General features: G+C 41.3%; 1 protein-coding gene across 1 annotated transcript; it reads right to left on the bottom strand.

Annotated features, from left to right (window-relative positions):
- Window positions 1-4,817: 4,817 nt before the first annotated feature.
- On the bottom strand, window positions 4,818-24,964 carry Eif2s2 (eukaryotic translation initiation factor 2 subunit beta). Its single transcript, XM_008855049.3, has 9 exons — window positions 24,763-24,964; window positions 18,678-18,855; window positions 16,770-16,873; window positions 11,959-12,094; window positions 11,113-11,213; window positions 10,151-10,299; window positions 8,200-8,256; window positions 5,904-5,989; window positions 4,818-5,348 (listed from the first exon to the last, which is right to left on the bottom strand). The coding sequence occupies exons 1-9, from the start codon at window positions 24,775-24,777 to the stop codon at window positions 5,173-5,175; spliced, it is 1,002 nt and encodes a 333-aa protein (XP_008853271.1). The 5' UTR covers window positions 24,778-24,964; the 3' UTR covers window positions 4,818-5,172.
- Window positions 24,965-26,797: the final 1,833 nt, after the last annotated feature.

Below are 26,797 nucleotides of genomic sequence, written 5' to 3'. Positions count from 1 at the left end.
GCTCAGTGGTTAAGAAGTAAGAGCACTGACTGCTCTTGCAGAGGACCCAGGTTAGCTTCCTAGCACCCATGTGGTGGCTAACAGCCATCCTAACTCCAGTTCCAGGGGATCCGACAACCTCTCTGACCTCAGACGTTGCACGACATGCATGCACTTACATTCAGGCAATACTCTCATACACATAAAAATAGTAAAACATTTAATACTAAAAAAATCAAAATACTTAAATAAGATTACAGGTCATTATGAAATAAAATCAAAGAAACAAGATTCTAAAGGCACAAACTAGAGACCACAGAATTTGCTGACTTGGTTGGTTACCTATGAACCAACTGTTGTGTAATTAAGAGCAAGTCAACAATTTAAGAAAAAAATCTCCCCCAACTCCTTTAGGCTTTTTGAGATCAGTCTCTTAACCCAGGCTAGCCTTGTCCTTCTTATGTATCCCAGACTAGCTTCAAATTTGCTTAAGCTTAATAATAAATGTTTTAGAATCATGAGTGCTGGAGAAATGGCCCAGAACAATTTCACTTTAAGGTTTCAGGTTATACCAAAAAAAAAAAAAAAATTGAAACCACGAAGGGTTCATCTGCTTATGTTGTCACATTTACTGTATTTATTCATTTATAATAATTACATTTTAATTGCTTATGGAAAATAGAAGTGGCCACATTTTTTCCTTTTGTTATGAGCAAAGCTTCTGAACCACCAGACACTGGTGTCCTCCTCACACTGACTTCCTACTGAGTCGACAGGATCCTGCATAAGGAACCTGCCACAGCTATGTAAGGGCAGGGCCAGCCCATCTGGGGCCTTGTCTCAGTAGGTGCACAGCTCTGTCTTAGGCTGTTCCCAAAGGATCCAATCCTTCTCAACATTGCCAGGAGGCACTGCAGAGCCAGAGAAGGTAGATAGGGTCACGGTGGGCCTGACCCAACCCTGGGACTTGCACTTAAGGTGCCACAGAAACATACATGTCCCCAGCCTTTATCATAGCTACATGTTTAGACCCAGAGGCTAAAAAGCCAAGACAAGCTCAGAGCAAGACAAGGCCACAGGGGAACCTAGCAGCTGGTGTTCACAATCTGTTTACCAGTAGATCAAGTATCAAAAATAGTAATGAGGGGGGCTGGCAAGATGCCTCAGTAGGTAAAGGTGTTTGTTATGCAAGCCTGGTGACCTGCTTGATCCCTGAAACCCATGTAAAAGTGGAAGGAGAACCAATTCCAAGTTATCCCCTGACCTCCACACGAGCTGTAGGATGCACCTCTCCTCCACACCGTGCATACCCTTGTATGGGCAGGTATGTATAACACACACACACACACACACACACACACACACACACGCCAGAAGGGCTAAGGAGATAGCTCAGTGTTAAAAGTCTTGCCGTATGGGCAGGTATGTATAACACACACACACACACACACACACCAGAAGGGCTAAGGAGATAGCTCAGTGTTAAAAGTCTTGCCGTACAAGCATGACAACCTGGAACACATGAACACACATAAAAATCACCACAGTAAAAGAGGACTAAAAAACTATCAAAAGTCAGATGTTTCCCTTTTCCTCTCACATGTATGGACAACACAAACAAGCCAATCTTACAGCATTTAAAAAAAAAAAAAACCCTCTGAGAGCATTTACTGAGGGTAGAACCCACAGCCTTGTGCATACTAGGAAGCAATCTACCACTGAATCACATCCCCAGCTGGGTTCGTTTAGTTGAGGTTCATGTGTGTCTTTTTAATGGTCTGGGACTTGTTAGGCAAGTGCTTTACCACTGAGCTGCACATCCCAGCCTGCTAGCTTTGGGAGTTTCTCCTTTCAGACATTCATCCAGTCACTAGTTCCATCACCTTGAATAGTTCTTGACTAGGCAAATTTGAAAGTGTCCTCCAGAGGCACGTAAATTTAGCTTATTTTAACTAGATTCCTGATGTAGCCCCTTAGCAAACAAGACAAGGGACACACTGGCCTCTACAAACATTTGGGCTTTCTTTTTTATCTTGTCTTTGGGGTGAGATATTGGAAAGGCTGGTAGATTGTTACTTAAGCTTTTCAAGTGGTCTTTTGTAGAAAGGTAACAGAAGATTTGAGGGGTTCAGAGTGCAGCAAGTGGCCTGTCTGGCTTTTAACATTTGCTGTTATCTAACACCTGGTCAAGTACCTTCAAGCTTTTGCTTCACAGCTTACACATGCTCTTTCATTGTCCTAATTTCACCCCTTATTTCCCACATGAACTGATCAGTTTTTACATCAGGTTCTCAAGAGAATGGGCTTTGACTCAAAGTTTTGGTAGAGGATTGAGGCTGGGTGTGGGACAGTGCTCAGGCCTCATGGGTATAGAAATTTCTAAGTTTGTCTCATGTCTAGCATCTACTTGTATGTATGGGCTGGTTTTTGTTGTTTTGAGATTGTATTGTTGTACCAGGCTGGGCTTGAAATCCTGTATCATTCTCCTGAGTGCTCAGACTACAGGCACATAGCACACCTTTTTGTGTTCTTAGTTACAGTCTGGCTCTACAGAAAGTATGTGTTGAAATGGAGGGAGAGATTTGGATTTCTAGGTATTCTGCTAAATTGTTATACAGACTAGATTATTTACCCCTTACAATCAGGAATGGAGATAGCCATCCTGTTAATAGACTGGAAAGCTGACACAATTTGTCCAAGCTGATGTCACTTGGAGTTGTATCACAAACCTCCACTTTTTTTTTTTGGTCTTTTTAAGATGGTCTCCCTGTAGCCCCAGCTAGCCTAGAACTCACTATGTAGACAAGGCTGGCCTCAAACTCAGAGATCCACCTGTCTCTGCCTCCTGAGTACTGGGATTAAAGGCCTGTGCAGCCAAGCCCGGCACAAACTCCCACTTGCATCCTAAGTGACTGAATACTATTCTGATTTCTGTCTCTTGCTTGCATCTGGGGCTTCCCAGGTATTTTCCGCCCTGGGTATTCTCACAAACGAATAAAACAAAAATCTCTTCTCAACACTTACTTTTATGGTAGGCTTGGGGGGACACAGTATAACACTATCTTACATACTGGGGCAGAGACCTGAGGTGTAAGAATGAGCTCAAAGCCTTCCCCTGGGTAGCTAACAATGAGGGTTCTGGAGTCAGCAGACTCACCTCTCCCTTAGGCAGTTATGAAACCTGCTTATTCTCAAAGTTTGCTTCACCATAAAGCCCCCCCCCCTTTTTTTTTGTTTGCGCACTTAGGGACAGTCCTTAACTTTTCCTAAGACATTTTGAAATGAAAATGGTCTGGTTCTCTTGTCACAGTAGATCAGAAGCCCTGTGTTAGCTAGGAGTGACAGTATACATCTGTAATCCCCGTACTCTGGCGGCTGAAGGAGGTTTGTGATCTCTGTAGCACTTTTTTTATAGAAATGCCATAAAAACAAAGCAAAACTGCCCTGAAAACAAAGATCCCTCTATTGCTTTTGTCATTCCAAAGCAAGGTCTTTCCAACTGAAGTGAAGTTGGTGAGAGGTAGAGATGTCAGAGGCTGATACTACTGTGTACAGCATCTGGTGCAGCCTACCATTTCCAGTACAGTTGTTCCATTCTAACCAAACAGTATCTAAACTGGAATATCTTCCAAGGGCAGGGAAAATCCAAGATTCTGCTTTAAGAACAAAGTCGAAATGTGGTAAAAGTCACTACCAAATTGCCCACCTGTTATCAAAGTGTCCCGTGCCTTCCTGTAAGGGAGCCCACCAAAAGAACTGGACAACACATACATACAGTACACAAAAGCAATGGAGCACTAATTACACAAGAGGCACTGATCCTTCCTTTATTCACATAGTAATATCCAACAATGGGAATTGTGGGCAAAGGTATCCCCCCCCAAAAAAAGAAAGGGAAAAAAGGAAATTGCAGTCATTAACAGCAGTTGTGTTCACCACAGCACTGGTGGCAGGTCAATCTACGGCCTGTCTCCTGATGACAGTGGCTTGAGGGAAAGCTCCCTCTACCACCTCTCAGCCAAGGGATTTGATAACACTTGGCCTGTACTTGAAAATTCAGGGTCACAGTGATTAAAAACAACATAACTAAGACATTAGGACTCCTGGTCACCTACTAGTATTAACAGTCTGGTAATAGGAAAGTGAGGAGCACCATGCATGACCTGATCCTGGCAGACGCAAGTAAGGCAAATCACAGCATAGACCCACAAGATGGTTATCTCCTCTGTGCACCAATGAAGAATGCCCTTCCAGCTAAGTCCTTAGGAGGCAGAACTGAAGGGGCCAGAAACATCACACAAGCAGTAGCATCTCAGTTTCTCAGTCCCATTCAAGTTAGTTGAAAACAGAAAAGCATTTGTGGTGGGACTTTTACTGACCTTGAACACGGGTCAGGTAAGAGAAGCTTTCCTACGTGCCACCATACAGACTCTCAGAAGACTTCTCTGCACCGCACATACCACACTGCTAGCATTATAGTGCCAGTTATAAGATATACATCCTATTTTAGGATCCCAAGGATACCTAGCACCTTGTTTTCTCTCATGGGACAATAGCTGAAGCTTTAGTTGTCACATGAGAGAAAGGAGGACTTGGCAGTGAGGTAGTAGCAACAATCCAGAAAAGGTAAGAATTCAAACCTACAGTCAATCCCTGGACACCGAAACAGGTGGTTGCCCCAAACCTTATGTTGTTCCAACCACTCTCTCATGGAAAGGTATGCCTATTCTAGCCATGTGCCTCAAGAAATGCTGAAAAGGAAAATGGCTGTCTGGCTCAAGTGGTTGCCAACAATCCAGCTTCTGAGGACAAAGGGAACTCCCAGAACTCAGGCACCATTTTTTTTTTTGGCCAAATTCAATACTTTTTTATAGAAAAAACTGAAGGACAAATCAAATTGGAAGAATCACTGTTATAATAACTTTAATTTATCTTGCATTTTACAGAAGTCTATGAACGTTTTAAAAAAGCACCTCCTTACCCCATCATGTTTCTGACAGTTGTTAAAGTAGGGAACGAGTATGTCAGCAGCTTGAGCATCGGCATCTTGCAAGGTCTTCAGATCACTCACCCACTCAGCAAGAACTTGGCAGCTTGCTATCTGGTTTTAACACAATGGTATATCCACTCTGATGGTAAACCTGTCCAGTCAATCTCCACCACACATATGGAAAATCAATGGTGATTAGCAAATTAGTTAGCTTTGGCACGGAGCTGTGCTCGCTTGCCCGTGACAGCTTGGAAGCCAGTTTTGATACTGGCAACAGAGCATCGAGAATGACAAGTTTCACACTGTAAGAAATAGAGTCGGGTGTCCTTCTGCAGGATTGTATCCGGTGATCGGCATGTGTGACAAGTGACGTATTCCTCTGCAGGAAAAGCAATGCACAGCATTATCTGGTAGCCATAGTGAGGCAGAGGTTCCTGCTTGCCCACAGAAGTACATCTACTTCATAAGTTGAAGCTCAGAGAACACAATACCTGGGCATCCAGACTGGGGAAACTTAGATAAATGTAGCTAATCCAGGGATAAGAAAATACAAGTTGTCTGCTGTAACACTTTCAGCATGAAACACAGGTTGAAAAGGTCTTCAAATGTCCCAGGATAAAGGGAAGCTGGGCAGATGACCATTCTTGGTACACTTCTGCCATAGGTGGGAATAGGCATGGCACCCTAATTTTAAATGATTAGGTAATAAAAGGGGGCTGAGGCAGGCCAGGCCAAAAATCAGAGGCAGGTTTCTTTGACTTGGCCATTAGCCCCAGAATCAACCAGCAGAGGCCGGATGAGCCAGGCTTTCCATCCCCCCTCATCTTTTTTAAGGCTAGCTTTCCCGGGCTCATCACAAATGGCTCTCCCCTAAATACTGCAGCCTAAGGAGAGCCTTTCACGATGGTGCACTAAAATTCAACTATACACTTACTGATATATCTTCTCAAGACATTTTCTATCTGTTTCTGTTGGAATCTTCCTTTGATTACAAGTTGGTTATTTCCATCTATAGAACCACTAGGAAAGAAAATAAAAACATTCCCATTATTTTTGTTAATTTGTTTTTCTTTTTAAAGGAACTAAATTCTAGCACCTTTATATTTAATGAACTGAAAATACATTCAATAGTATACGATAATTTCTAGTGTGCTGTACCATCTGGCTCCCCAAATTTTATTTCTATTTATTTTTATTCTTCTTGAGACAGGATCTTGTGTGTCCCAAGCTGGCCTTGAGCTCTCGTTCCTCCTGCCTCAGCCTTCCAAGTGATGGGACTACAGGTATGCACCAAATTGAGGTATGCCTCAAAATTATTTTTAATTCAGTAGATGATGCCTCATTACATATATTCCCTAACATTAAATCCAATTCAACAAACTGTATCTCCAGTAACAACAATGCAATTTATAATTGGATTTTAAGTCTAAAACAAACTGGCCCCTTAAGTGGGTCTGACTGCCCATTTAACTAACAAAGAGTAACAAAATTTTACTGAATGCAAAGAACATGAGAGAACTATATTAAGTGTTACATATGCCTGTGAGACCTTGCCTCAAAACACATATAAGCAAATGAATATAAGCCAGATACAGTGGCATGAACCAGTAAACCCAGTTCCTTAGGTGGCTGAGATGGGAGAATCACTAGTTGAGCCTAAGAGTTCAGAGCAAGACCCATCACAAAATAAATTTTTTTAAAAAACAAGCGTCAAGCATTTTGATTCAGAAATGAACAATGGTCTAGGTGAAAACATACTAAATCAATTGTTATGACAGACATTAATTTTAATATGTGAACACATAAACTGTCAGTAACGATAAACTTAATGCTGAACTTCTGGATTAGAAGCTGTTGACAAACACTTAGGAAAGCAAAGCTTTTTGCTAGACATTATCATTTGTTAAAAATTATAAATCACAAACTAGGCATGGTGGTAAACACCTTCAAGCCCAGCACTTGGATCTCTGAGAGATCAAGGCCAGTCTGGTCTACACAGCAAGTTAGTTCCAGCTCAGACTACAGGGAGACTATCACCAACCGCCCCCAAAAGGGAATTTTCCCAACAACTCTGAAATACTTAACCCAGTAAGCCTAAATTCACTGGTCACAACTTGTTAGAACTTATCCCACCTCTACAAAAACTGTAGATTATTGTGAGAAGTACAAAAAATACTGCCAGCTTTCATTCCTTTATTAATTTATGCTTAAACAATGACTAACAAATTCGTATTTAAAAACCACAACTCTACAACAGTTAACATATCCACCATGGTCATGTAGATTACTCCTTAACAATCTGAGTTTTAAGAGAATAAGAGAAGCTGGAGGGATGACTCAGTGGTTAAGAGCACAGGCTGCCCTTGCAGAGGACCCAGGTTCAATTCCCAGCACCCACATGGTGGTTAACAATGGTCCCTAACTCCAGTTCCAGGGGCATTTGACACCTCCTTCTAACTTCCACAGGCATTGCACAACATGGGTGCACTTACATACATGCAGGCAACACACTCATATAATATTTAAGAGAGTAGGATAAACAGAACAAACACCTTAATTATCTCTGTACTTGAGTTCAGACAAATATTAAGCTTCTTAAAAGAGTTCAAAGTCCAGAGGTAGGAAGGCTTGAGCGTGCATTTTGACTGCCACTAGCCATTTGACCTACAATTTCACTCAGCCTGTTTTCAAATCCAAGGAAAAGAATGTTATTTTCTATTCATGAACTATTTGAAATGGTACCCCAAGTAGCACTTGGCACACCTCAGGTAATCAATGTTAGGTGTCACACTTGGCTTCCTACAGTTTTAACAGTCAAAGGCATCTGTTTAGCTTCATGAGATTCTGGCCTTCCTGAAGGGGGTTGAACCAGCTCAGGGCTTTCAATAGGTGAGGCCTGCAGACAGTAAAGTTGGTAGTTAATCTTGGATTCTGGTTTCAGTGGTCTCTCCTGTGCCAGTCATCAACTTATAAGCATAAAAGCCTCTTACCACTTCTACCAGTTACTAATTAAGAAAAAAAAGCTCTGACCTGAGAATATGAATCCCTCTGAAAACCTCTATTTGCTTCATATTCTCTACTCCTGGGGAACCAATCTCTCCCTCTGGCCTTAAAAGTTCCTCTTGTAATCAGATGAAAAAAGCATTTTTTTTCCCGAGTATGTGATGTATTTTATTAGAGGAGGTTCTTATGAAATGTTCAGTGGTACCTTTTCTGTCACAGTTTCTTACCTTGTACCCAATTCTGCCAATAAAAATGCAAGGAGATGCTTGGGTTGACGATGTAATCTAAAAAGAAAATAAAATACTTAATATTTCATTGAGATCCTAAAAAGCCACCCTGTCCACTATTTCAATCTGTGATTACTCAGCTATTAGGAGACTCTCAGTGCACAGCTCATTTAAACACTGAGATAAGGAGATACACACACACACACTCTCTCTCTCTCTCTCTCTCTCTCTCTATATATATATATATATACATATATATATGAAAACCACGCATTTTAGCACACAACTATAATCCCAGCACTCAGGAGGCTGAGGAATTGAGGATCAACTTTGAGTTCAAGGCCAGCCCAAGCTAGTGAGTGTCTATCTCAAAAATAAGCAGCAAAAGGTATATACTGTGTTACCACATATTTATAGTTCAGCACTTATGAACTACTACTACATGCTGTTTCTGAACACACACACAGGTAAATATCTAAAAGCATGGAAGCAAAAGAACCATCTTCCTGGGAAGGGGACAAAAAAATAGTTTTGCAAAGATGGCCTTGATTAAACTTTCTTTTTAAAGTAGAAGATCTGAAGCACATGTGTCCAGAGGTCAATTTATATAAAACCTAGGTGATAACGGTCATGTTAATCCCTATATATTTCCTTATTTGTTAAAATAAATCTACTCAGCCCCTCTGTATTTTCTGTTTAAAACCTTGGCAGATACTACTATTGAGTACTGGGATATGCTCTCACATACCTAACTTTCTGTGCTAACTTTAATACAGATCTAAAGATGTTCCCCGAAAATCTTTGTTCCTTGAAACTTTGTCTTCATAAAAAATTAAGAAACTAGGTTAAAAATCAGTATGATGGGGCTGGAGAGATGGCTCAGCTGTTAAGAGCACTGGCTACTCTTGCAGAGGACCTGGGTTCGATTCCCGCACCCACATGACAGCTAACAACTCTCTGTAATTCCAGTTCCTTAGATTCTGACACCCTCTTCTGACCTTGTGGGCACTGCATGACATGGGTGCTATGCAGGCCTAAGACTCATAAAATAAGTAAAATAGGCCAGGCCTTTAATCCCAGCACTTGGGAGGCAAGGGGCAGGCGGATCTCTGTGAGTTCAAGGCCAGCCTGGTCTACATACAGGACAGCTGGGGCTACAGGGAGACCCTGTCTCAAAAAGACCAAAAAAAAAAAAGTAAAATATTAAAAAAGAAAAATCAGTTGATACCCATTTATCTAAAAATGTGCATTAAATTGGCTAAACATGAATGTATTAAACTACAATTATCTACCTCTTACTAGTGGACTGAAGAGATGATTTTTTAAATTCTCTTTACTATGTCTTATTTTTTGAATTTCTTTCTCATGAACATATACTACTGCTGTCATCAGCAAAAAAGTAAAATACCTTGAGTAATGCTGTAAGTGATGAAAATGAAAACCAAACAGGTTAAAGCAAATAGATGGAAAGAACATGCCAGCTAAAGGGCACAGCTGAACAACTCCAAAAAAAGCCAGGCCTAGGCAGTAACTTGGGGGTGACACTGGCATAGGATATGGTAGTGCTGATTAAGAACATAGAAATATCAACTGGGTTCTGACAAGTACCCAAGGAGGAGGCATGACAAATTTAGCTACTTTCCTAGAGCTTTCTGCTGGCTTAGGCTCCTAACTCCTGTCTGAGAGTCATATCCAGCTTCCTCTCTCTTTATGCTATGTGGTTAGGAGCTAATCTTATTGGTCTGTAGTGACTTTTCTCATCTTTGGATGCCAAGATAAAATAGGCTCTAAGAATTAACACATGAACTGTAAATTCCCTTAAACTTAAACCCTTATACTCTCTGCATTTTTTTCTACCTATAATAAAGACTGCACTAAGGACATTTAACATTCTTTACCCTCCATAGAGAATCTGGTATTTGGAATGAAGGCTCTCCATTAACCAACTTACAGTTTACATATATCTGTAAAATTGACAAAGGAAGTTTTCTTGGTTCCTACTCGGACAACTTGGGGAGGTTTCATAACAAACTTTCTTTTCTCTCCAGCAACCATATCTGGATTCTTTTCTCTCATGATGTTGAATACTCGATTCAGTAGCTATAAGGCAAGAGTGATATTTAAGCACATTCTTAGTAATAACAGAAGACGTTTCCATTTGAGTCACTTTGCTTTAATAAAATTACTCTACTTTAAAAAAAAATTTTTATTATTTTTATTTTATGTGTATGCCTTCATGTAGGTAAGTGCACCTGTGTCGTGCAATGCCCGCAGAGGTCAGAAGGGGGCTATCGGATCCCCTGGGACTGGGGTTATGGACAGTTGTTAGCTGCCACGTGGGTGCTGGGATTTGAACCTGGGTCTTCTGCATGAACAATCAGTGTTTTTAACCACTGAGCTATCTCTCCAGCCCCAAATTATTCTACTTTTACTGAATGTACATATCTCTGTATGTTCTGGGAATTCCTAGAGGACAACATATCACCAATCAAGATCTGGGCCTTTATGGATGCTCAGCTATTTCTTGTTAAGAGTTAATAAACAAACGCCCACTAATCTGTTGACTTTATGGGAAAGTATTATGACACATGGGAAAGACTGAGAAAGCAAACTCCAGACTACCCTGCCCCAAAACTAGACACTTGCCAGCAAAACCCAATTCCCAGAGGGCTCCAGCTGTTCCCAAATCCAGAAAACTACATGAAGACAGTGTGACTATCACAATGACAGCCACATTCTATGCAGGCTGCCCCACAGGTTGCTATCTACTGGCTGCGTGATCTACTGGTATCTGTTTCACCATCAATCTGTATCTCAATGGCTCTTCCAATTCAGGGTGACATATACCTTGCTTTTCTTTAAATGCAAATGAATAGTAGCCATAGCTCCTTATCAAAACAGAATTTGTCTTACCTCCTCATATGTATAGTCTCTTTCTGAGCCTGCCCAGGCAGGTCCTGTCTGGTTACTGAATGAAATACCATCATCTTTTTTGCTGTCTTCATCTTCTAAAGCTACAGATAACAAAGAGTAAGAATGAGTGGTGTGGGCTCTGCTACAATGAGGGAGAGAGTGAAGATCTAGAGAAATGAAAACTTCAGATACTGGCCTTCCCTTTTATGGTGAAGCCTCAAGCACAAAGGGACCACAAACAAGCTCCCTTTCCTTTACATACTAGGATGTTATGACTTAATACAGACTTTTTTTTTTTGGTCTTTTTGAGACAGGGTCTCCCTGTAGTCACAGCTGGCCTGGCTTCAATACGGAGACCAGGCTGGCCTTGAACTCAAAGAGATCCACCTTAATGCTGACTTTTAATAGAGACTGTCATAACACAGTGAAATGCCTAACATAAGACAAAATAATGTATTATGTATTTAGAGGGAAAAGAGTCCAACTGTTTTGAGGTCCTCCAGAAACTACATCTATAAAAACCCATCTGTTTAAATGTTAAAAATTTCCAAACTCTTTAGCATTTACAAATGAAGAAAACTAATTTAAACACTATTTAAAATTCAATTATAATAATTTCCAAGTCTGAATCAGAATGAATTTCATATGGTTTTTATTATGCTTTTATATGGCCCTATGAGCCTTTTTGTCTACCATCAATTCAGACACCATTTCTTTTCAGTTTTCATTATCATGCACTGGAAATATGGTACAGGAAAAAACGTTTTAAAAGCTCCTCAACCCTAGCAAAGGAGACTCAGGTCAAAGGCTTATATAACTTCACAAGATGCTGAGTTCCTGTATTACCTTCATCTTTTTCTAGTATTTCATCTTCATCTGGGAATTTGACATTCTTCTTTTTCTTCTTCTTATTACCAAGCATGATATCAAGGTCATCCTCTGGTTCAGCTGGCTCTTGAGCATCACTTTCAATCTTAAGATCCTAAGAAATTGAGATTGTCTCAGTATTTTGATACTAGATCAATTTTTTTAAAGACACTAGCAGTATCATTTTAGAAACATTTTCACTTATTCAAAGCTAAAGTTATAGATAAGAAATGCTTCTCACAAGTAAGCCAAAATGGCTGACTCTTTGCCAAATACTTAAACTATGAATTCCTCAAGAGAATTTTGTAGGCTTATTCCCCTTTCTTTAGCTCTTCCTTTTTGTTCTTCAGTCTTAGGATCCTGTTACTGTTCTCTGCATTTCTACATCAGGTTACTATCAGAATCACTTGAGAAACTTTAATATTTTCTTGGTGGGGGGAGGAAGGAGTCTTTTAGAGAAGGGGTTCCCTGTAGCCCCAGCTGGCCTTGAACTCAGAGATCGACCTGCCTCTGCCTCCTAGTGCCAGGATTGAAGGTGTGCACCACCACGTCCGGCAGTTTTCTGATTGACCATATTCAGCTGGAACTAGGCTCACGAGTACTTTAAGTTCCCCCATACCACACTGCATGATTTTAATTGTTTAACATTTATTCTTATTTTACATGTGAGGGTTCTGCCTGCATGTATGTGTACCAGTTAATGCAATGTCCACAGAGGCCCAAGAAGGCACCCCAGTCTCCTAGAACTGGAGTTATGGATGTTTGTTAGCCACCATGTGGGTGCTGGGAATGGAACCTGGGTCTCTGCAAGAGCAGTCAGGACTCTTAACTGCTGAGCCATCTCTCCAGGCCTGGTATGATTTTATTTATAGTAAATGTCCAGAATTGGTAAATTTACAGAGACGGTAGATTAGCAATTATTTAGGCCTTAGGTTGGGGGTAAATGAAGAAATAGAGAGTGACCATTAATGATTATGGGTTTTGTTCTCAAGGTGATATCAATATTCTAAATTGATGATGGCTATACAACTAAGAATATGCTAAAAACCATATACTTTAAATGGATAAACTGTATGGTGAGTTATACCTTAATAAAATTTTTGCTTTAAAAATTATTTGCAAGGTAATGAATTTCATTGCATTTCTACATGTTATTTATTTTTCTTTCCCTTTAAGTTTCTAAGTGAACCTGATACAGTCAACAGGTTTTCCTGCTGCCAAACACATGATTATTTTTTGCACAATTCTCCAAATCTCCAATAAAAATTAGGTGTCATCTAATTCAATTCTAATACTGATTACCTGGAGTAATTAATCAGATTTCTACATCTAAAAACTCAACTTCGAGGGTGAAGCTCTGTAAGGTCAAGGCCAGTCTGGTCTCCACAGCAAGTTCCAGGCTAGCTCTGGGGCTATAGGGAGACCCTGCCTAAAAAATAAAATATTAAGCCGGGCATGGTGGCGCACGCCTGTAGTCCCAGCACTTGGGAGGCAGAGGCAGGTGGATCTCTGTTGAGTTCAAGGCCAGCCTGGTGTACATAGTGAGTTCCAGGACAACTCAGGCTACAGGGAGACCCTGTCTCAAAAAGACAAATTAAATAAATAAATAAATAAAAGACCCCCCCCCCAATTCACCTTCATAGTTTAAGAGTTCTCACTTCAGGCACCAGCAGCAAGAATTACGTCTGCAAGTCATCTACACTTGTGCCAAGCTACAAATTCAAAGATTCTCCCACCCCGTTCAGTAATTTGATGAAACAACTCACAGCACTCAGCAAAGTGCTTTCCTTTACTATTACAAGTTTACTATAAAGGATCACCTTGCGAATAACCAAATGGAAGTAATATATAGGACAAGCTATGTGGACCAGATAGCTGAGAGGATGTCAGAAGGGAGCTGTCTACACATACCATCCTATCAGCACTTCCATGAGGTCACCAACCTGGAAGCTCTTTGAACTCCATGAGGATTTCATTTATGAAGGCAAGACCAGTTAAATTACCTGGCCACTGGTGACACTTCCATTTCAGAGACAGCAGGGGTCACTTAAAGCTCCAACCTCTCTAATTATGGCCTGGTGACTAATCGCCCTAAGAAGCTATCTAGACATAAGTCCTCTCATTACCAAGACATGAATTACTTTGAAGACTGCCAGGATTTTTAGGATCTGAATGTAAGGAAGCAGAGATAAAGACCAAATATTTTATTATATCATATCAACCTGGCACTGGACTGTGAAGAGGTTTTTGGGCATCATTTCAATAGATGACTTCATAAAAGTGGGAACAACAGAACTCATGGAAATCAGGGTCACATGATGAACACGCAGACAGATACAGCTTGACCCCAAGGTTATTTGCTATAGACTTCGATGTAAACAAGACATATTAAGTCCTAGAGATGAATCATAAACACCACAAAGATCAGAGAGCCAGACCCAGTTTCCAGTCTTCTAATTTCTTGCTCTTCTCACCGCTTATCCAGCCCCCTATCCTTAATATATTATGAACACGCCAACAACTGCATTTTTTTGTGTGCCTAAAATCATAATGCCTACATTGTGATACCTATAGTTAATTTCAGAAATATTTGCCACATTAATCAGACTACAGTATTAGATACCTTACAAATAGGAAACCAGATACTGACCTAGTCTTTGCAATGACAGTAAACAAGAAACTTAGAATACTAAATTTAAGCAAGCACACACCAATGAGTTTGCAGTCCCACACTCATTATTCTAGTAAGGTCAACTCTAAACTGAGGCCAAGACAGAGCAAAAGCAGGAGAGCAAGAGTGTTTTTCAAGGTTGTTCAAAAATTCTGCAATGATCAGAAAATTCAGGTGCAGAGTAGTAACTGAAGACCTCAAGTATACTTCAGTTTCAAGCTGATAGCCACACCTTGCTGGATAACCAAGATAATCGTAATATCCTTTTAGGATGTAACTTCAGAAGCAGAGAAAATAAAGTATCAAAGCATTTAATAGAAATGGAAATTATCAATGACTCCTCAGGACAAAAGCTACTCGAAGAATCAAACATCAAAGCCATGCTAACCAAGACTTGGTAAGCATACTGTTGACAGCTAGCCTTGTTACAGGATATCAAACCCTATATATTCTTTCTCAATTCTCCTACAGCAACAGGGAGAGGAAAACAAAACAAAACAACAACAACAACAAAAATCCTTCAACAGGGAGAGAACAAAATGAATTTAGGTAAAATTACCTCATTCTAAAGTATCCCTGATATTACCTCTAGAAAAAAAAATAAAACCACCAGGGGAAAAAAATCTTACTCATTTCAGGGTCCCAGCAATTTGAGCTTGACTTTGACTCACTGTAGTCTCCAATACAATTTGCTGAATGGACTGTCATAAAAATGAAGACCTTGTTTCCAAATAGATTACTGTAGAAATTTCCTACCACATGTAGAATACATTTCACTTATTTGAGTTTGAGCAAATTACCTACCAAAGAAAGCATTTCAGTAGATAGTACAAAACAGGACCCTTGGTATGTGTTTATTCATGCTCTTTGTATACATACATATATATTCATACATACACACAAATTGCTATGTGCTCAATTTTATAAATAAATTTGTGGGCTCTGCTAAAGTGTTTTCTGCATAGCATCTGTCTGTGTACACTTGCCCATGTTCATGTGTGGTAGTCAGAGGTTGACTCCAGTATGCCTTCCTCAACTGCTTCTCCACATTATTTTTATTGGTATGGGGTCTCTAACTGAACCTGAAGCTCAGATTAGCTGGAGTAACTGTCAGCAAGCCCGGGTGATCTGCTTGACTTCATCCCCTAATGCCAGAGTTATAGATTCATGCTGCCAGGAAGGCTTTTACATGGGTACTGGGGATCCAAACTCAAGTCTTCATGCTTGCTCAGCAGGCAATTTACCCACTGAGTGATCTTGCCAGTTCCAAGTCTTCTTTAAAAATGGTAGCCCTAAAGGGCTGGAGAGATGGTTAGGGGTTAAGAACACTGGTTGTTCTTGCAGAAGACCCAGGTTCAAATTCCAACACCCACATGGCAGCTAAGAACTGTCTAAAACTCCAGTCCCAGGGAATCCGGACAGCTTCTTCTGACCTCCGCTGGCATTGTGCAACACGGGTGCACTTACCTACAAGCAGGCAATACACGCATACACATAAAATAAAAATAAAATTAAAAAAAAAAAAAAGTTAAAAAAAATGGTAGCCCTAAGGCAGGAACAGATTTTCAGCTACTCTTCACCCATGGTACCCTCTTATCCACATTTCTACATTCTAGTCAATGAATTTTGAGTTTTTTATATTAGAAATCAATCCAGTAGGAGACAATCATAGTCCCTATAAATATTCATCAGAACACTTCCTAGACTGGGCCTGAGAAGTCTAGTTTGCCTATAGAGTACACTGTCATCAGCTATCAACACCAGCCTGGGGCTTGTTCTTTGCTACTACTTGCAAGTTTAACAGGAGAAACTAATATTCCTCAAAACTTCTCAGTTACAGAAACACTTTTCCTTGATCAAACAATTTCAGTATACAAAGGACAGAGCACTTCGTGAGACCACAGTAACGACATACAATACAGTATGTAAGACTTAAATTCCACCAACTGCAATGTTGAACTACCTAGTCAGATACATTCTAAGAAAATTAGCTTCACAGTAAGTAGTGGCTAAATGCTGAACAACAAATACAAAGCTACTAAGCAATGAAACAAGGGAGACAGCTACTGGCAACCTTTCAAGAGTTCCAATTTTACCTTCAACAAGAAAGCAATACTACCTTTACACCTTCTTCAGCTTCATCAATATCAAATATCTTTTTTGTTTTTTTCTTCTTTTTCTTTTGATTAAAGAAGTTCAAGTCATCGAGATCATCAGAAGCATCTAAAAGGAGATTACAATTTCCAATTGTTAACAGCAACTAGCAGAAAGCAAGGCATCAAATTAAGTTATGCCAACCCCCTTCCACAACCACCAAACTTATGGTTCAGAAGAAACTAACAAGTCAACTCAAAGCTTTCTAGAAAAATCAGGTTGGGGCCCAGGCTGAAAATATTAAATTCCATAATCTGACCATCTAATGCCCTGTTGTTTCCAAGGCAAGTCAAAGCTCTCTGACTCAATTTCCTAGACTCTTGAAATTGTATCTCTTCACAAACCCCGCCATCTCTACCCAAATCCTATCCCTTAATCCCTGGGCTCCAGCCCTGTAAACCTTTCCTGACTTCTAGTGCAGTTTCTGTAAGGTCTCTACCTCCAAGTCTTCCCATGGACCTTCTCACATAGCTTTCTTTTATCTCACAGACCTTGGCTAGAAGTTACTTTCACTGCCTATTAAATGAGTTAGTGTCCTCAGGGTGCTTGGACAATACATTTTGTTCACCCCAACAGAGTAATTACTGCTAATCTGCTTGTCTATTTCCTTTCTAGATACTAAGATTATCCTTGTTCAACTAGGCTCTAGTACCCAAGCTTGATATTTTATTGATTCAATCATTAAAAGGCCTTAATAAATTATTTCATTAAAATAATGGTACACAGTACATGTCTATGAAATTGTATCTGCCATTAATGAGCAATATTAAGTTCTATTTAAGATTTCCATTTGTAGGAGGCTGTAGTGGTACACGCCTGTTATCCCAGAACTTGGGAGGCAGAGAGACCAGGAACTTAAAAGTCATCCTTGGCTGTATGGATAGTTCAGGACAGCCTGGACTATACAAGACTCAGTCTGAAAACAAAACATAAAGGTAGTTTTCTAATATTTTAGGATTTCTCCATGAATTTATCTTACTACAACAGCATTTGCTAAAAAGTTTTCTCTAGCCCAGCAGTCTTATATTTGATATAAATTATATATACTGAATAATTTATCTCTAGTAGTCAGACTGCATCTGTATTAGGGCATTGACATGAATGAAAAATCGAAAGCTGGTGCATAACCCAGGACATTTAGGCTGTAACATTAATCTCCTTTTAAAAATTTTATTTTTATTTTTTATGTGTATGAGTATATTGCTTGCATGTGTTTAAGTGCACCCATGTCCTGCAAATGCCTGCGGAGGTCAGAAGAGGGTGTTGGATCCCCTGGAACTGGAGTCAGGGACAATCTGCCATGTGGGTGCTGGGAATCAAACCTGGGTCCTTTGCAAGAGCAGTCAGTGCTCTTAACTGCTGAGCCATCTCTCCAGTCCTAATTGCAATTTTTTTTTTTTTTTTTTGGTCTTTTTGAGACAGAGTCTTCCTGTAGCACCAGCTGGCCTGGAACTCACTATGTAGACCAGGCTGGCCTCAAACTCAGAGATCTGCCTCCCAAGTGCTGGGATTAAAGGCGTGCGCCACCACGCCTGGCAACTGTAATCTTTTATACACACTTTTAAACTTGATAAAAATTGTCTGTCTTGCTCCTATTTCCACAACACCCAAATACAACTACCATTAAAGCTGCAAACAGGACCTGGCAGGTTAGACTGGAAAATTAACTATAGAACAAAGTTGTGAATTCAGTGGGAATTTTCCTGCAACAAACCTATCAGAAATCTGCCAAGGCCCAGAGGCACACAGACTGCTAATGGCCTTGGCTTCAACAGAAGAGCCTTATCAGGCTGAGGGTCACTGAGTGCACAAAATCTAAACCACTGGAGAACCAAGGCTTCTATAGCCAACTGTAACGGACACAACTCCTCACCTTTTTTCCTACTGTCTTCTTCATCAGCTTCCACATCTTTGTCCTCAGTTGGTTCTGGCTCAACTTCTTTTGTTTCTGAGGGCTGCGTTTCTTCCATCTGGGTATCACCTTCTTCATCTAACATAAAAGGCTTCTTCTTCTTCTTCTTTTTCTTGCTCATAGTGGGATCAAAAATCATCTGTTTAAAAGATAATTTTAAAAGGACCAAGTGATTATTTTTAATGATGCTCACATTCCAAATATGCTTTATTGCAAAACAGCACACTCTTAAAAGCATGCTTGATATGCTAAAATGCCAAAAAGAGGGCTGGTAAGATGGCTCAGCAGGTAAAAGCACCCACTGCTGAGCCTTGATGACCTGAGTTCAGTCCCTTGGGGCCCACATGGTGGAAAGAAGAGAACAGACTCCTATAAGCTGCTCTCTGACCTCCAGATGTGCACACTGCAGCATTCATAACACAGGATAAAAATTTAAAAACAAAACCCCAAAAGGAATTTATGAAGAAGTCCATCCAACTTACTTTATAGTATTAAACATGGAGGAGTGTCTCACCATGACTTTTAATTTGTAAGGTACCATAAGCTACAAAAATTTCACTTTTACTTTCATGAGTAAGTCTAGACATTCTGAATGAATCATGAAATTTAGGGTAGGGACCTTAGCAACAACCCATGATGTACCCCCCATTTATGGGTAAGAAAGCCAATGCCTAGGAAGATGATAAACATTTTATTTGGGGTTGGAGAGCTAGTTCAGCAGGTAAGAACACTGGCTGCTTTTGCAGGACATAGGTTCAGTTCCCAGGACCCACATGGCAGCTAACAACCTTCTATCTATAATCCCAGTTCCAGGGGACTCAACACCCTCTTTGGACCTCTACGGGCACTGTGCAACACAGGTAAATTTACATACATGCAAGCAAAACACTCTTACACATAAAGTAAGTCATTAAAAGGCCTTAATAAATTATTTCTTTAAAATAAGGGCATACAGTACATATGTCTACGAAATTGTATCTGGAATAGCTAACACCAGGAAATGTCAGATTTGATCTGATTTTTTTTTTTTTTTTAACTCCATCAAAATAGGGTTTATTAGCAAAGGAACACATGGGGCAGGATTTGATCTGATTTTTAAAAAATTATCTGGTAGGGGGATGTTTGGGGGAGACACATTGGGATGGATATAATCAAGACACATTATATACATGAATGACATTTTCAAAGGGTATTCTAAAAAAATTTTATCCTGAAGTTGATTAATATTAGCCTTTAATGAGCAAGAGAAACTTCCATGGAAACTTTTACTGCTTTTGTTATGAAATGCTCTCTATTATTTTCATCTAAATGCCTCTGTAGAATAAGTGAAAAATAAATTTTTAACTTTCAGGCTGTTTGCACCGATCCCTGAAATTATTAAATATACAGGATATATACTTGCTAGTGCAGAAGGAACAAAGTCTTCAGTCAACAGAAATGGACTCAAGTCGCAAGTATTTTTGTTTCCTACCATGCTTAAATTCACAGTATAGGCCTTGAACCTATGAACTTTTTTTTTTTGGGGGGGGGGTCTTTTTGAGGCAGGGTCTCCCTGTAGCCCCAGCTAGCCTGGAACTCACTAGGTAGATCAGGCTGGCAACAAATCACAGAGATCCACCTGCCTCTGCCTCCCAAATGCTGGGACTAAAGGTGTGCACCACCTCACCTGGCATATTAACTATTTTTTAAGATTTATTTTTATTTGTGCGTATATTTCTTTCTGCTACTGTATGTCTATGTTCCTGGAGCTGGAGTTACAGGCAGTTGTGAGACGCCAGACATGGGTGTTGGGAACTGAACCCAGGTTATCTGCAAGAGCAGTAAGTGCTCTTAATCACTGAGCCATCTCTTCAGTCTCTGACGTTAACATACACATGGGCTCGTCTATGCCTCACCTGTAGTGGAGGTAACTATATCCAATCATGACAAAGTTACTGGGACAATCAGGTATCTGATTTCAACAAAAACTTACAGTGCTCTAGAGTTCCAAAATCAACATCTAATTTCTGTCATTGGAACTTCCTAAACTATGGGTGATATAATTTTCCAGCCATAACATGAAACTGTTAAAAGGAAATTTTCATAAAGCATCATTTCAAAGTTATTCTCTCCAATTGTGCAAATGAGCAAATTTGAAATGCAGTAAATCTGAAGATTGTTAGCTGGGGAACTTAGAGGGTATCCCTTCTAAGACAGAAGAACCAAGAGTAAGTCCCCAGTGCTGACTTGCTACCGGCCAATAGCCTACATGAGATCAGTCAAAGGGAGGTCACTACAGCTCACTCATGTTCTTGAAGTAAGACTTAGCACAGGAACAGATACAACTCTAGGTACCATAAATGTCCTGGCAGGGCTTATAATCTATTCATTGCATTTTTTTCAAGTCTCAATTTCCCAGCTCTACTAGTCGCTTTTTCTTTGTTCTTATGATCTGAGAGGGTCTTGTGCAGCTTAGGCTGGCCTCTAGCTGAGTTTGGGCTTGAACTCCTGATCCTTCTGCCTCCACCTTTGAAGTACTAGGATTATAAGCATCACAACTATCTTTTTTTAAAAAAATATTTTATTATTTTTATTTTATATCTATGTGTATTGTCTGCATGTGTGTAAGTGCACCCGTGTTATGCAATGACCATGGAGGGAGTTAGTTCCAAAGCCAACAACTAATTCCTGTCATTGAAACTTCCTAAACTATAGAAAAGAGTGTCAGAGCCCCTGGAACTTGAGTTAGGGCTGTTGTTAATGCCATGTGGGTGCTGGGAATTGAACCCATCTTAAAAAAACAAAAAAAATTTCATGTCTTTCAAATTAGCAGTTGACTACATTCCAAATGTTTTGAGAGACTAGTTTGGATTTGAGAAGCAAACAGTTGCTGACAATGTATCTATGAAAAACTAAGAAACCATTTAAGCTGTTCTTATTTTGTTTTTAGGATATTGAGGACTAGGGCCTTACACTCACTAGGCAAGCATTCTACCACCAAGCTACATAGGCAGCTCTCTTATCTTTTTTTTTAAAATAAGGTCTCACTATGTAGCCCTGGTTGGCAGAGATCTGCCTCCCAGTGCTGGGATTAAATGTATGGATCACCACTCCAGGCTACAATCAGAATTTTTTTAAAAACTACTTTTGCAAAAATATCTAACTAGATTTATGTGAAAAATCCAATGTTGTAACATCTTGTGAATAAGACCTAGTAGTAAGCAAGTCTCAAGACACTGATAGTGCTGCTGAGAAGTGTCTAAACAGGGTGGCAAGTTTGAGCTCAACCCGGGTATAAAGCATGACTTTGTCTCAAAATAAAGCTTTAAAATAGTCTAAAAAAAAAATTCTGAATGCCTACACATTAGGGGATGTTTTTACTTAATAAAGAGTACACAAATTTCTATGATACTTTTTTACTTAAAGATTTTAAAATTTATTTTTATGTGTGTGAGTGTTTTTGTCTGCATATATATAAGTACAATGCCCTTGGAAGTCAGAAGAGGGCACTGGATCTCCTGAAACTGGAGTTCCACACCTTTGTAGCCACCACATGGGTGCTGGAAACGGCAAGAGTAGACAGTGCTCCTAATGGCTGAATCATCTCTCCAGCCCCCATGATACTGTTTTTTTTTGGGGGGGGGGGTCTTTTTTGAGACAGGGTCTTCCTATAGTCCCAGCTGGCCTCAAACTTGTTATGTAGCCCAACCTGGCCTTAAATTCTGAGATCTGCCTGCCTCGGCCTTCCAAGGGCTGGGATTAAAGGTGTATCACCAGGCCCGGCTCCCCCTAAAATACTTTTTAAAAAGGTAATGGTTCAGGGCTGGAGAGATGGGTCAGCAGTTAAGAGTGCTGACTGCTCTCACAGAGGATCTGGGTTCGATTCCCAGCACCCAAATGGAAGCTACAAACTGTCCTTAACTCCAGTTCCAGGGGAACCGGAAGCCCTCTTCTGACCTCCACGGCATTGGACGACACGGGTGCACTCAGATGCATAAAATAATTTTTTTTTAAAAAAAAGGGTAATGGTTCAACTAGGTTAAAAAGGGTTATGACCTAGAGAGTTTGGGGCTTATCAGGTTTACAAAGAAATGTGTACACTTTCTGTCCATCATATGTCAATATGCCAGTTTTAAAAAACCCTGTGTTTTAGGTGGTGCCTCATTCTCTATCCTGGTTACCAATTAGAATAACCCATTCTGGAAAATCCCTTGAAATTTATGAGTTACTTCACAAATTTTCATTTGGTCCTTACAAGTTTGTAGTCAGAAGTTAAGGGTTTGTCTCAGAACACTTACCTAGTCAACATCACTACATAAACCAGTCATATCCCATTCTTCATACCTCCCTCTACAAGTAAATTCCACCTGAGATTGAAGCCAAAGTCTAGGATCCTAGTTCCAATTACCTTACTACATGACCTAACCTCCCCGAACCCTAATTTCCTATCTATAAAATGAAGCTGTACTAACAGGTCTGAGTGCTAAGCAGCACACCTTAGGCTTCCAAAACTACTGCTGGTTTGATTGCTGGTTCCAGCATCTCTGCCTGATAAAATCCTGTTCACCTTTCAGTAATGTATTATCTCGCTTCTCTCAAATTCTAATTCCATTACCAAAAATGGTCTCCCTAAACCCCCAAACCACTGTTGATGGCCTTATTTTTATTTCCTATGGCAACCAGCAGTTTCAACCTCGCATTACAGATGTTATCTTTTATCTCTTACTACACCATAAGCACTTCACCACAGCACTGCATAGGTACTTATTTGTCAGAAGTTACACAAAATCTGTAACATGAGTAGATATAAAACAAGGATGAAAAAACATTTCCTCTCAGAATTGTTCTGATACACAACTGAGAGCAAGGTCTAGCATAACTTCCCAGCACGAACTACCTACCTCCTTCAAATTGAACTTCGGTGGAAGCAGCACAGCACAGATCCTGGATGACACTGGCCACTCACAATGTGACTGTAGGCTTTATACAACTCGAAGCCTCACTCTTCTCACCTCTAAAACGACCTAACAGAAGCTATTCTACAGAACTGTGAACATTAAATGAGACTGGGAGGTCCCTGCAGAATAAACCTCAAATTCCTTAACTTGGTTTTCAAAGTCCTTCATGAATTAGCCACTATGCACTCCAACCAAACTGGTGAATATACTCCACTTTCTGTAAACATTTACCTGCCGTTTTCGACCATGAATCAGTTTTCTCACTGGTTGAGAAAATTCTAACCATTTCTAGACAGTCTCTACCTCAAAAGTCAAACTATGAAGACAGCCTTGAATTAACTGTTCCTCTTCCTCCTCTCCGAGGCCCTATGCTAAGTAAATTATAAATTTATCTCTTTTATTGGTATGTGTGGTGGGGGTTGGGAGCTCTAGATCCGGCAATTTCTCATTTTAAGTCATTTGACTTTTTATGAGCTAGGCGAAATCTGGAAAAGGGAAAAGAGGCCTTGAAGAAATGAGGTCCACGCTCAGAAGAAAAAGGTTCAGTCAGTTCCGCAGCCGGACCTTCCTGCTCCCCTCGCCTGTGAAAGGAGAAAGTTTCCGGCCAGAGTAGTCCCTCCTCCAGATTAAAAAATATCTTTTCCTCCGGTCTTCATCTCCCACTCCCCCGCCTTCTTAGGACAGCAGGGACCGGACCTCTGCCCTAAGAACCCAGCCTACGATGTTTCCACCCCAGTGGAACTGCAATCGAGCGCGGTTGCTCCGAGCACCCCGCGAAGCGAGCTGCTTAAGGGGGTGCAGGATCGCGGCGCCGGTCCGGTTCAACTGGGGAACCAACTGGGCACTCGAACCCTTTGCGAGGGCGACTCAACGAGTGCCCACCATTTCCACACGCCAGTCGCGGCAGCAGGCTGGCCTCGACGTTGTAGCCGAGGAGGGCTGGGTGCGGCCCCAGCAGAGAAGCCAGAGTCCTCGCCCGCCCCTCCGCTCCCGGTCGCCTAGGCCAGGGTATTGCACATGGCGGCCGCTAGGCCGCAGGTCCGCCTCCCCGCACGGGTTCGGCATCCTGTCCCAGTCCTTAGCACCAGCTCCGGGCTCGGGGGTCTCACCTCGTCCCCGGACATGGCTGCGGTTCGAGCGGGCTCGGCACGGAGGGGAAGTCAGACAGGTCAGCCTCGGATCTCGGAGTCAACGCCGCTTCCACCAACAGCTCTCACAGCACTGCGCTGGGTTCTTGCATCAGCGAAAGGGAACTACACCCCGCCCTCCTCCCAAACGTTGGAAGTGCGCCTGCGCCTGGCGCAGGCGCGCAGAAACACCAACCGTGCGTGCTTCGTGTGGCGCGAGTTACCAGGACGCCCCGGCGCCGGGCATGCTGGGACTTGTAGTTCGCCTAGCAGAGACGGGCGCTTGCTCTCCAGCAGTCTAGAGGTCCGCGTGCGACTTTCAGCGCTCGGTCACCCAAGAGGTTCGGATTCTTGTTCTGCAGATTGCCTCAGCAATTCGGAGAGTTCCCTGGTACTTGCAGAGTGGATTTGGGGCCATTTTTCTGGAGTCAGATTAGTGAGCAAGATACTCCGTAATAAGAGCCCATGGGGCTGCTTTCCCACGTGCCCCTGGGGTGTTCTAGTCAAGAATATCTGAGTTGGAGCTGGAGGCGTGCACCTCACTAAAGGCGTTTTACTTCTTGAGAAGTTTAGCTTGCTGGCTTTTTCCTTCAGAAGTTTACTCCCTTTGGCTCCTGAGGAGAAATAGCCTGGTAAGCCCAGTCTGCCAGGAAGCCTCAAAACTTCAGTCATAACTCACTATGACAGACTATGTTGAGCAGTGTGCGAGTGGTTAATTTCCTTGTTGATCCTCGTACCACACAAGGAAAGAGGCTACAGTGTCCCAGGAGATATCATTTTTTGGGACCATGATCATGTCTCTTGTAGGCAAAAGCTTCAATCCTGGATGCATCGTGCAGTTCCCCTGGGAGGTCACACTATCCTCAGTGCCCCAGTAGTTGGACAAATTGGGCTTATTGTATCCTAGCAAGGAGGGAGGTATACCATGAAGAACAGAGGCGGGCAGAGATCTCTGTGAGTTCGAGGCCAGTCTGGTCTCCATAGCATATCCAGGGCAACTGTGGCTACAGGGAGACCCTGTCTCAAAACCACCAAAAAATAAAATGAAAAAAAAAAAGAAGCAAGTGAGGATAAAGTTGAATTGGTGAAGCAGTAGCCCTTCATATTAGACAAGGTCGGGGATGGGATAGTTATTTTTGCACTTGGGACGATATATACACACACACACACACACACACACACACACACGTACATACATACATACATGATTACAGAGTGTTTCTGTTTGGATTCGCCAAGGTTCCAGAGTGGTCTATTGGAGCTGGGCATGGTGCCACACCTCTTGAGGTGGAGGCAGGAATATCAGAAGTTCGAAGCCAGCCTGGAGTACATGAGACCTTGTCTCAAAGAGAACGGTGATGCTTCTCTTAGTGTCATGCCCACTGATCTCTCTGCAGTGCATGAAGTAGAAACTTCTTTTCCCTAAAAATAAAAGCAATGAAATTGTTTAGCTCTGCACACTCTAGGTGGTAGTGCCGGTGTAGCTCCCACTACAGGCTGTTGGACGCTTTTCTCCTCATTATGCTTCATTATACTTAATATTGTTCTCCACATCAGGCCTTAGAATAATTATGTCTGGCCGGGTGTGGTGGCGCACGTCTTTAATCCCAGCACTCGGGAGGCAGAAGCAGGCAGATCTCTGTGAGTTCAAGGCCAGCCTGGTCTATATAGTGAGTTCCAGGACAGCTGGGGCTACAGGGAGACCCTGTCTCAATGACAACCTGCAAATACTACTCCCTACTGCCTATCAGCTCCGAATCTAAGCATGTACTTGCAGCTAGTAGTTTACAATTTTTTCAATATGAAGAAACTGCTTTTAGGGCACTGAAGAATTAATCCACAGTCATACATAGCCAGCTGACCAGAGAACCTGATAATCTGGTGCTGGTGACCTGGTGGCTGCCCTTTCATCACTTTGAGAATCTGAATTTTGACCCCCAGACCACAGTTTCCCTCAACTAAAACTATCTGAGCATACCAGGATTTCTCACCACCAACACTACTGGCATTTGGGGCC

Source organism: Nannospalax galili, unplaced genomic scaffold, assembly GCF_000622305.1.
Source record: "Nannospalax galili isolate Female #2095 unplaced genomic scaffold, S.galili_v1.0 scaffold1408, whole genome shotgun sequence".
Taxonomy (NCBI): Eukaryota; Metazoa; Chordata; class Mammalia; order Rodentia; family Spalacidae; genus Nannospalax; species Nannospalax galili.
The sequence above is the reverse complement of the archived record's forward strand: the minus strand, read 5'-3'. Positions and strand labels throughout refer to the sequence as shown.

Excerpts from the sequence above, each read along its gene's own strand:
- Eif2s2 (XM_008855049.3), bottom strand. Across the intron at positions 16,874-18,677 it reads AGAAGACAGTAGGAAAAAAG|ATGCTTCTGATGATCTCGAT; the intron begins GTGAGGAGTTGT and ends ATCTCCTTTTAG. Across the intron at positions 10,300-11,112 it reads GAGACTATACATATGAGGAG|CTACTGAATCGAGTATTCAA; the intron begins GTAAGACAAATT and ends CTTGCCTTATAG.